The 11,241-nt window shown below is 38.4% G+C and overlaps 1 protein-coding gene across 4 annotated transcripts; it reads left to right on the top strand.

The window, feature by feature from the left end:
- Nucleotides 1-6,634: 6,634 nt before the first annotated feature.
- LOC118224410 (uncharacterized protein C7orf31) lies at nucleotides 6,635-10,969 on the top strand. 4 transcript variants are annotated; one of them, XM_035411938.1, is made up of 9 exons: nucleotides 6,635-6,741; nucleotides 7,184-7,316; nucleotides 7,574-7,645; nucleotides 7,983-8,012; nucleotides 8,291-8,427; nucleotides 8,697-8,773; nucleotides 8,910-9,084; nucleotides 9,682-9,758; nucleotides 10,410-10,969. In XM_035411938.1, the coding sequence occupies exons 2-9, from the start codon at nucleotides 7,237-7,239 to the stop codon at nucleotides 10,638-10,640; spliced, it is 879 nt and encodes a 292-aa protein (XP_035267829.1). In that variant the 5' UTR covers nucleotides 6,635-6,741; nucleotides 7,184-7,236; the 3' UTR covers nucleotides 10,641-10,969. The 4 variants fall into 4 exon arrangements, with proteins under 4 accessions (XP_035267829.1, XP_035267831.1, XP_035267830.1 ...); XM_035411940.1 differs by having other exon boundaries at nucleotides 7,187-7,316; XM_035411939.1 differs by lacking the exon at nucleotides 6,635-6,741 and adding an exon at nucleotides 6,749-6,860.
- Nucleotides 10,970-11,241: the final 272 nt, after the last annotated feature.

The following is an 11,241-nucleotide window of genomic DNA, read 5'->3' on the forward strand; positions in this document are numbered from 1 at the left end:
CATAAATAATTAATTTTACCCACTCCTAGTCTGCAGCATTCCTTTTTCAGACTAGAAGAGAAATTAAGATCTGGCAGAATCACACTATTTATATACTGTTTAGATGCTAGATATTCTGCATCAGCTGAAGGAATATAGGTAGCCTGCATTTGATTAATTTGTACAAATCAACATTTGAAGTTATTCATGTACTATTAATGAGAATGGATGGATTGCAGTTTAGAAAATCCCATTTGATTACACTCGCAAGGATGAGTCAGACATTTTAATGCCAAATATTTCATAAAAGTGTCAGTTAACTTGTTTTTTTATCATGTAAATCCTGTATGCATTGTCTCCATTGCTGAGCTTTCAGCCTTCAGTGATTCTGTTAACAAGCAGTGATGCAAAACAGCATCATTATGTTTGCAGATCTCCCAGAGCTGAGTGTAACACCACTGGGCTAAATTCTTTTCTCCATAAATGAATATTAAAAAGCAGTCTGAGATGTAGCGCTGCAGGGCATGTAACATTTATAATGCACCACGAGGAAATACAGAGGCTAGTCCTTCAACAGTGGCAGAACAGAGTAATTGACTCACTGGATTTAGTTCAACCTCAGTGGTCTCTGAGACTTTGCAAATATCCCCAAAGAATCCCAATTAACGCCTCAGTACCTAAATCTGTTTCTCAAAGCGTTCAGTAAACAATAGCAATTGAATAATGTACAAAGAACTATCACTCCATTCAGAAACAGTCTGTGTTCCATCCAAATGCAAGCAAACAAATTTGCCTTTGATGTAATTTGGAGGAATCTGTTTTTATCATAATGTACCATAGCTGAATTGCCGATAAGAGCGTGTACAGTACATACTTTCATATGGCATCGGAATGTCTGAGGGCTCATAAATTCTGGGAAATGGTGGTAGATAATTTGTCTGTCCTTTTATCTGTAGACATTTTGGTCTCTCTCTCGGTCTTCTTTCTAAATGACTTTTCTCGATTGGCATTTCACCGTACAAAAGCTAGAACTTTCCTGGCGGATTTAACGGCGGCTAAAAAAGTGATTGCACAAAGATAGAAGAAAGACCTTTTGAAAATGGGCCCTGAGTCCCTGACCTTCATGGATGAGGGTTCAGTCCATGCAGATGCAACGTACCGAGGCGCCTAATACATTACAGGCATTTTTTTAACATAGTATCCATTTATACAGCTGGATATATACCAAAGCAATTCAAGTAAAGTACCCTGCAGTGTCCTGCCAGAAACCTTTGGGTTACAAGCCCAGTTCCCTAACCATTAGATTAGGGTGACATAGCTCAGGAGGTAAGAGCAGTTGTCTGGCAGTCGGAGGGTTGCCAGTTCAATCCCCCGCCCTGGGCATGTCGAAGTGTCCCTGAGCAAGACACCTAACCCCTAATTGCTCTGGTGAATGCGAGGCATCAATTGTAAAGCGCTTTGGATAAAAGCGCTATATAAATGCAGTCCATTTACCAGACTACACTGCCACCCAATTCTGCCTAGTATTATTCTATGGGAGAGGCTGGTGGAGGATCTGAAGACGCTGCTCCTGGGAATATGAGTCAGTGGACCTCCTGAGTCTGTCCTCTATTATTTATTAAGCTGATTTCTTTTGTTCTTTTGTCTTTGTCTTTAGTCCAGTGGAGTTTTGTATGGGAGTTTCCTTTGTGGGTGCGGAGGTGGAGCGATTATAAGTTGGTTGTTAATCTTTTGTAAATGCACATGTTCTTGTGTGTCTACATTGAGGCTGTACTGGCACTGGTAATATCTTTGTACATTTTTAGCTTAATAAAAAATTGTTCACAAAAAACTGCATATACAGTCATTGTACATTTGGCTTTGGCCATCTATAAAATTTGGTGGTTAAAGGGAAGTCAGTTGAAATGCGATAGACGGATGCAAACTGAGCACCAAATTAGCTTCTTTTACATTGTATAGCATTTGTTATTATTATGTTTTTTATTGTTGTTTTTAAACTGATAATTACAGTAGTAGTACAGTAGTAGCAGTAAAAGTCATTTAAGAATTAGTGCAATGGTAAGGTAACATAGGTAAGATTGGGACACCAGGAGTGATTGGTGTGCTGAATAAAATATAGGATGGATTGTTGAGCAGTGGTGAATATGTATATGCATGCTTTAGATTTATGTGCTGCAAACCAGGTTCATACATCTGAGCCCAAGACATTTCATTATTAATTCTGATTATTATTCATTTCTTCAATGGTAAATGGAGCTTAAAAGCAAACAAAAAAAAAATTCCAATGGTTGGTATCAGTGGTTATTTATCTGTGTAGTACCTAATTACCCAAGTCTTGTTTGTACAGGGGACATAAAGTTATAGTGGAAATTTTACAAAAATCTTTTGTAATCTTGATAATCTTTTATACCAGGATACAAAGACTACACTCCAAAAGCAAGTTAACTAGTCTGAATGCTGAATTTGAGCACAGCACAAATCAAGAGATTCTAGCTAAAACCATTGCACTGCTGTAAAGATGGCATATTTTATAATCTTTCTTTTTCTCCAACGCACAGGGTTGTGTCTTGTGAGCCCAGTCATTCAACAAATTCTGTAAAGATGGCTTTGCTAACTGTCTATTCCCCTTGACATATTAATATGGTTATCAGTCCCTATATGCCGTTGTTTGTGCCTTTGTTTTCATTGGATTATGAAACTGTTAAAATACAATTAGTCAATAGGATGCAGTAGAATATGAATAACATTTAAAACTAATTTGTGAAAAATGTCAGTTTTCTTGAAATTATTATTCAGGACCACAGACAGTATCCTATGTATGTGGGCAATTGTGGTTGGTTAGGGACAGGGTTATGAGTGACAAATGGTGACAAAACTATCCATGTAAAAATAAACAAGTCATCTTGCCAAGTAAGCAATAGTGGTTTGTAAGTACTGATGACAGATAAATACTTTTTGTTTGGTACCAAAATATTCTACAACATTTCTTATTCTTTTAAGAACCCTGATTTGAAATTAAACATGTCTGTTGGGCACAGTATTGAGACTGGAACAAGAGCCATCTATAAATAATATTGATCACATTTGTATAGTAGATCTGTTCTTGCCGTGGAAAAAAACCCATACAAAATGGCAGTATTAGGTTAATGCATCGTGATACAGCAACTGGTAGTAGCTTAGCGCACTGGTGTAGACGTCGGTGGGCCAGGGTGGGTATCCTGGCCCACCCATTTTTCTTCACTCAACCACCACACCCAAATGTGAATGCCCAGCGATGTAGTTCTGGCCCACCTAGTCAGAGGTGTTACTAGGATGTCATCTTTGGGTGGGCAACAACAAAAAAGTTGCTTTTCCTATAGGGTATGCAAACAAGGGCGTAGTTTAATTTTGAGGAAGGGGGGGAGACAAAAGGATTACATTTACAGTATCCACTTTTTGTATGGGGGTCCAGGGCCATTACCCCGTGAAAAGAAAAGAAAAGCTTAAACTCTGTAACACTAAGCGAAACACATTAAGCGGGGGTCCGGGGGTCGTCCTCCAGGAAATTTTGAGTGTTAAACACTTAATTTCCTGCATTCTTGTGAATTTTAATGCACCAATTTGTGCCTTTTCTGCATCAATTTATGGTGGAAATGTAAAGGAAAACACAAAATTCAGGGGGACAAATGCACATTTTCTAAATATTGAGGGGAGCTAACGTTAAAAAGAGATATCGATAGCTAAAGCAAACTTGTAATTTTACAAGACGTGTCCATAACGTTACACAAAACATTGCCTAAATACCAATACTGCAACATGGAGAGTCACGTTAATTCCCTGCTTAGCAACCGAGTGCAGCTATCGCCAGGTAGTTTTCTAAGTTAAGTGAACATCACATTCAGACAGTATACCGACAGCTATTAACTAGGGTACTTATCATACTATCAGATATCATAGTTCATTCATTGACAACTTGATAGGTAACATTGGTGTTAGCTGGCATATTGATAGGTAACGTTACAAATATAAGATTACCGTTACCGTTCTTTTCAACCGCTGTGAGTCACTGACTTTAACTGATGTTGTCATAAAAGTTTTCCCGACCGTGAAAACTGCCTGGCTTGTTTACATTTTGGACAGATGCTAGTTGGTAAACCTATCGCTGTTTCCGTCGCAGAACTTTCGACACAAACAAAATCGGAAGCGCTATTCTAAAATTTCTTCCTACCATTTTTATTTCTATAAGGGTTATGGGAAGTGAAGTCCATAGTATGATCTGCTTGAGCAACCATCTCTAATTGTTGACTACATATCCCATTAGTGCTTTTGTAAACTCAAACTTTTCGTGGCCATGGGGGTAAACCATTGCTACTGTGTGAAGAGGGGAGTCAATAATTCGTGTTATGTTTACAGGCGTTACAGACCTTTCCGCATAATTTTGAAGTCATCTTTTATTACTGTTGCAGCCTTTATTGTATGAAAGCTTTACATGAGAGAGGGATCAGTTATGGCTGGGGGGATAATTCGATTCTTTACAAGCATTGAGGGGGACACGTCCCACCCGGTTCCTACGCCAATTCAAATGTCTCATTTGGTATTGTCACGCCGATATTGATCCGGGCTGCAAAAACGATGCAATGACATTCTAAAACTGCTCTTGTACCCGTTTGAAGTTTCGTTGCGGCCTCCGTTCCTATGCCGACGCTCACAGCCCTGCTGCATTCTGCTGCGATAAAGATTCTAAGACAACTCGGCAATTTCTCTGGTTTAACGGGTTATTTTCCAGCCTGAAATGGTGCTATGGTATTAGTAAACGGCTACACGTGTCATCTAACTTGCCAGTAGTTGGCTATCTCCCTGAATATGAATTACATGTTTTTTGTAAACAGAAAATAACAATTATAAATGCGATTTTATCCACGGAAACGGCTATACAAAAATGCTGGCTAGCTACCTGGCAATCACTAAACCAGCCACCAAGTGAGCTGGTAACTTAAAAGAAACACACAGCTTGCAAAACGTGCAAACTCAACTGTGAAACAATACAAGACTACTTTAACTTATAATAATCAGAGAGAGAGAGAATAAACAAGAAAGAAAAAAGGTATTAACAGTTTTAATTGGATTGCTGATAGCAGCTAGCTACAAACAGGTTTTGCAGTTCACTTAACCATGTCTGTACCGCATGTGCGAAGAAGTGGCGTGGTTTGGCGATAATGTAAAGGAGCAGCACTGACTAATCGTAAAGTCGGAAATTTATCACAATTTATATGATTTCTGGCTACGCTGCTGGCCTAGCATTTTAATTCTTCTGATAATGGGAAGCTAACCATACTGTAGAGCCAGTAATTCTGAGGGGCTCATGTTCAAAATAATAATGATTGAATTTCAACCAGTTCTTTTCTCTTTATTATTATTATTATTATTATTATTATTATTATTATTATTATTATTATTATAAACAGCCTAAATATATATGCTTATAAATTAACGAATTCATATAAAACTATCTCGCTCTCCATTGTTCAAAGATAATCGCACCGTTGTGACGTCATAGCACTTGTAATATCAAAGATGTTCTGAAGCTGATACATATTTAAAGCAGTTCGCTGCGGTGTGACTGAGCATTATTCAGCGATCAAGATTGCACTTCGACAGTTCATCGAAAATCATTTGTTGAGGATTAAAACGTACGTATACATCCAAGACGTTGTGATGTGAATAAGCCCTGAAACGTCGAAGAAGTAAATATATAATTTAACCTATTATCGGTAATTGATTATCTGCTCTTTAAAGCCTGTGAATTTTATATACTGTCTTCAACAACACCAGAAGACAGGATGTTGAAGACGTGCTGTACGGGGCTCAGTCCAGACAGGCAGGAACATTTTTTATTTTTTTAATTCTCTTTTTTCAATGTATAATTACTTGTTGTTTAAATGAATCTCTCTCTCTCTCTCTCTCTCTCTCTCTCTCTCTCTCTCCCTGTGTGGGTGTGTGTGTGTGTGTGTGTGACAGCACTGGTAACTGTATGCCATTCATTTTCAAGAGGGCATTGCCTTCTTTGAACTCAAGGCCAGCAGCTGTAATAGGAACTGTGCTTCCAGAGCTTTTATCCACAGTGTGACCATTCAATGCTTTCTAAAGCCCTGCTAAAGTTTCAGCATTTGCTATGCCTCGGCAGCCTTCTTTGTGTTCATCCACTGAGCTGTGACCTTGCAATACACTTGCATACAAAAACTGAATGACGGCGACAATGTGTTCATAGCTGAGATTTGCTTTGTGGAGGTTATTGATTTAGTGTTTGGCTTCTGCTGAAATGTTTTTGCAAAGATGAAGAACAGCAGTTCATGAAGAATGATAATATGTTTTGGGGTCATTTACATCACAAGTCTTGGGGGGGGCGGTGCAGATTACTCTTTGTTTAATCTCTGGAATCTAAATCATTTATTTATTTGCTGCAATGGCAGATACAGTATAAGTTGTCAACAGGTGACGGTTATTTCCTCAAAGATAACTTCCCTGTTGTGAAGGCCCTGGTCATGACAGAGGCGGTTGTGTTTGTATGGTTGAGATGGGCTAATGTGGATAGAGTGTCTTGCGATGAGAAATGTGATCCTCACCACAGAGATCGATAACTAGGTTGTGACACAACTGTTCTTGTGGCTCACCGCAGGGTTCCGTCACCATAGACATCAGAGAGACTGTTCTTGACTTTCCTGTTTTGCACAATTATATCAAACCAGGCAAGATAACCACCTTCACTCTTATTTATCTGTCAAGGTAAGCCTCCTGCAACTCCTCCACAACACAGCATTGTCTATTTAACATTTTGTATTATATTTATTCCAGATATGTGTATTTGGAAGTCTTTACAACCTGTTTTAGAGTGTGCTGATACAGTAAGTTAAAAAAAATTAGTGTCTGAAGTGCCTGCGTGTCTTGATGCAAAGAAATGCATGTGCATGATTGCAGTGCTGGTGCTTGTTGCCCAGTAGGAAGTAGAATTAAAAACTGATATATTCTGTAGCTGTCCCTGTGGAATTATGACACATAAAAAATCCATGACCAATATATTTATCTTTGTTTACTTACATAATAGTTTTCGCTTAGCTGTGTGTACTGTGCTATTATCAATGGAGGGCATCACCAAATGGTATCAAAACACAAATAGCATATTCTGAAACTTATGCTACTTCACCCATTGATTTTGAACTTTTTCTAGCAGGTACAGCAGATTCACCCGGCAAAACAGACCGATCTCACCAACTGCACGCCATGGCATCCCGGTCACAGTACATCCCAGCAAACGTCAAGGGCCATCGGCACTTCAGCTATGGAGGAGATATCATTCCTGAGTACGTATTCAATATGAACTACAAAGCTTTATGAGCAACATTGAGGATTGTGTCCAAAATGCAATTTTTTCACACAAAAATGTGATATTAAACCTCTCTTATTAACGTTGTGTATTCACTTATCAGGCGTCAGCTGTCTGTACAAAACAATGTGCGCCTGCATGATTCAGTCAATGTTAAATAGCAAACTGCAAAGCATTTACAATGCATCATTTAAGCCTTCTTCCAGTGTAAAAATATTGCATTTGTGTTCTCAGGAATGTTTCTATAACAGAGTATTATGATCTGACTTCTCTCAAGAAGAGCAAGCTTCGGCGTAATGATGAGCTGTAAGTTGTGTTTGATTTTATAGTTATAGTTTTTTTTTAGTAAAGTTTACAGCAAATATCCTGAAAATGACTGGTGCCCAACTGTGTGCTCCAACTGTAATATGGTCGCTCACTAGATAGAAGCTTGTAATTCTAGTTAATGCCACCAGATAGTGCTGTACATCCTTTTCGTATTTCTTGTCTTATTCATTACAGGACACCCGAGTGTGTTGCAAGCATGTTTGTTTAAATATTTTTTAATTGCTAAATTAAAAATTTAATTCTGATAAATAGAAATTTATCTTTGTAGTGGAATTGTGTTATATTACTCTTTTCTATTGACTTCTTTCTATTTTAGTGTTCCCAAACCTCCGGAAATTGATGTCACGTAAGTGGAATATATTGTCTCATTCTTAATTGTCTCAGTGCATGTGAATGGGTCATGGCTTCATGGTTATAGTGATGGCGAACATTCTTCAGAATCGTATAGCAGTCTTTATGGTGTGTGGTCCAGCTATCTATCTGTCTGTTTGTCTGTTTATCGAAATAAATGACGATCTGTGTTTGTTCATGTGTGTCTGTTGTATTTTTCACTTTCACATGCTATCTATCCCAGCTTTTCACTGCCCATTCCTTCACAGTGCCACTTCCTTTTGTCCTTCACAGTGAGAAGGTGATAAAGGTTCCTGTTCCGAGGGAACATCCGTACGCTTCCCACATCCCTCGCTGTGCCGTGTTCCCTTACTCCCGCTCCTCTGACAACGCCAGCCACAATGCAGTCACGCTGCGCAATAAGACGATTGGTAAGACAGTGAGAACAGTGAGAGTGTGTGAGAGAAGGATCAAAAGAGAAAGAGAGGAGTATGAAATGTGAGCGGACACGAGAGTGTGAGTGAGTGAGAGGGAGTGGTAGGAACTGTTGCAGATGTGAGCTTCAGCCATTATAGTAAATTCTCAGCTATTTAAGTGGGTAGCAGAATGTTCAGTAAGCTGAATGATGGATGTGTGGCTGGTCCTGTTCTCTTTTCTGCCCTCTCGTGGCTCTTGTTGGAAAGTTTTATCTTAATTGCAGGTACTTCTTGCCGCCAAGAGGTACTGATGAAACACACAGAGCCTATGGTCTGGCCAGGACAGCAGGGTTTCTATGATGTGAGCAGACTTTTTGTTAGCAACTATTTCACTAAAGCCTTCACCTTAAGAAGACATCCACCAATATTTAATGCCTGGATTATAAAGAAATGCATGTATAATTATCATCCCTTCCGTGTTCTCATTTGTTTCCCAGTATCCAAAGCAGATGACAGGTGCAAGGCAGGTATTCTATCCTGCTCCCCCAAAGATAATGTGCCCTAACCCTTCTCTGAGTGCCAGAGAGACTGCACTGTCTGCACAGAACTTTCACATGTTCCAAAACTGGGAGAAGAGCGTATATCATACCACCTACCAGAGGGGATACCCAGGTACACAGTACTGCACCAGTTAATTGACACCTGCACCAGATCCTTTCACCAACTGAAACTGGAACATACACCACCAGTAGATAACACATCTATATCACATTGCAACTTGTTTCTGTACTCTTTTATATATTTCTGAATTATTTTTGTAATTTGTTTTGCTCTTTCAAGCTGAATATAATTGGACGTTAACTATGATAATTGCTTTATGTTTGTATATGTGATAGGATATACAGCAAAAATGAGGACCCAGCTATAAAAAAATTTATACTAGGAACTATAAAATAGGATTTCTCTCATTACCTTTTGTACTCAATGATGAAGCTAATTTAGAACTCAGGGAGACCTTAGGTGTTTAACAGATTTTATTTAACCAATTTTCATAACTCCAACTGTCAAACTGTGTGCATGTGTTTAAAGAATTAGCACCAAAGTGTAGTTTTACATGTGTGCTTTCACAAGTTCATAGTTTCATGTCTTTACATGCACTTGAGTTGTGCTTGTTGAGTGATAACATATAAAATGCTTTTCACAAGGTCTGAACACAGGTCAGGCCCTAGTGATTATGAGGCTGAAATATCACAGTACATGTATTTTCAGGAATTGAACCCTTGCCCTTTGATGAAAAGACCACAGACATTATCACGAAGGATGGAACTCCCAGAACAGAGAAGCAGGTATTGCTAAACAGCACTAAACATCTTGTCTTATTTACTTATTCAGAGTATAGTCTACATACTTCCCTGTTTGATACTTTTTCATCCTTTTTGGCTTGTATTTCACTTGTCACTATAGCAAATTGGCTAGTGCTAGTTTCAGGTTTGCACATTGTATATTTGTAAGTGTATACCAACTATATATTTAAACTAAATTATTCTCTAAATTGTTCTCTAAATTGTACACTAAGTGGACTGTCTGTGAGTTTAGGCTATGTGAACAAAGTGCAAGTGCTTTAAGTGTAGGCATACAACAATACAACATTAAAATTCTAATTGCTGCTTTGTAGTTTTTTTCAGTCTATTTTCTTGTGGTATACCACAAACCCTACATAAAAACTGCCTGGGGCATTCAAAATCATACATTATAATGTATAACATTAGAAACTTTCAAACTTCCAAAAGTGGACTAGTCCTTCATTTGCTTTTAAAAATTCATTACTTAAAAAATGTATAACTTACTCCTTTATTCTGGTGCTTATTTACTGTGGAAAACTAGGTCATGTATCTTGTGCAAGGTCACAATAATCATTCCTTATTCAAGCATGCATTCATACAGTTGGTTAACCCCTCAGCAACACTGCAAACAGCTTCTGGGCTTTTCACTTGCAGCTCCCCCACGTAGCCTCAGGGCGTGTCACAGAGATGGGACCTGGCCTGAGCTTGAGTGAGCTGCAGAGCTCCTACAGTAAGAGTGACGCCCTCCGTGACTTCCACAAGTCCACTAATGAAGCCATGGTGGACCTGCGGGACCACATGCGCACGGGGAAACGATTCCACTTCCAAGGAATGTGCTCCCACTATTTCCGTAATACCACTGCTGTACCGTTGCCTGTTGCCTGAGCATATATTACCAGAAGCCTCCTTCAGCCCCTCCACATCAAATAAGAGCAAATAAAAATAAAATGTGTTTGAAGGTTTATGAATTTTTAAAACTAATATCTCTGATTATTTTTTGGATTTCATATTTCACTATGGGACTGTATAATCTTTTTAGGAAAAGGTAGAATGGTATTTGAAATGCATCTGCATTTTTCAATGTATGATACATCATACATGATTTATGGTGTCTTGCCACCTTTTTCCAAAAACATTACAGTAACATTCTTGTTGCACTGGTGCAATTAATGAAAGTGAGGAAATAAATAAATGTAGGACTGCTTGTTTACTTTTAACTGACATCTGATTATGAAAATATTGCGTTTGGTGGAATTTTGAGAATTTCAAACTGTTTTGGACACGCAGCTGAAATGCTACACTACTAAAAATGAAAGATACCAAAAATCACCAAGGATGGGCACTGCTAGATGACCACTTAGTCTCTATAGTTTTTTTTTCAACATAAAAATGTTAAAATATGTACAGTATATACATCTTCATAAATATATTTTATTTGTTTTTTTTTTTAAATATAGGTCTTCAAACCTCCACAGAGCTTTTGTGA

This window comes from Anguilla anguilla, chromosome 1 (assembly GCF_013347855.1).
Source record: "Anguilla anguilla isolate fAngAng1 chromosome 1, fAngAng1.pri, whole genome shotgun sequence".
NCBI lineage: Eukaryota > Metazoa > Chordata > Actinopteri > Anguilliformes > Anguillidae > Anguilla > Anguilla anguilla.

Bases quoted from the DNA above. Each gene is read 5' to 3' on its own strand.
- LOC118224410 (XM_035411938.1), top strand. From the start codon at position 7,237: ATGGCATCCCGGTCACAGTACATCCCAGCAAACGTCAAGGGCCATCGG. The intron at 7,317-7,573 runs GTACGTATTCAA...TTGTGTTCTCAG, and splicing joins GGAGGAGATATCATTCCTGA to GAATGTTTCTATAACAGAGT. The intron at 8,013-8,290 runs GTAAGTGGAATA...TGTCCTTCACAG, and splicing joins CCTCCGGAAATTGATGTCAC to TGAGAAGGTGATAAAGGTTC.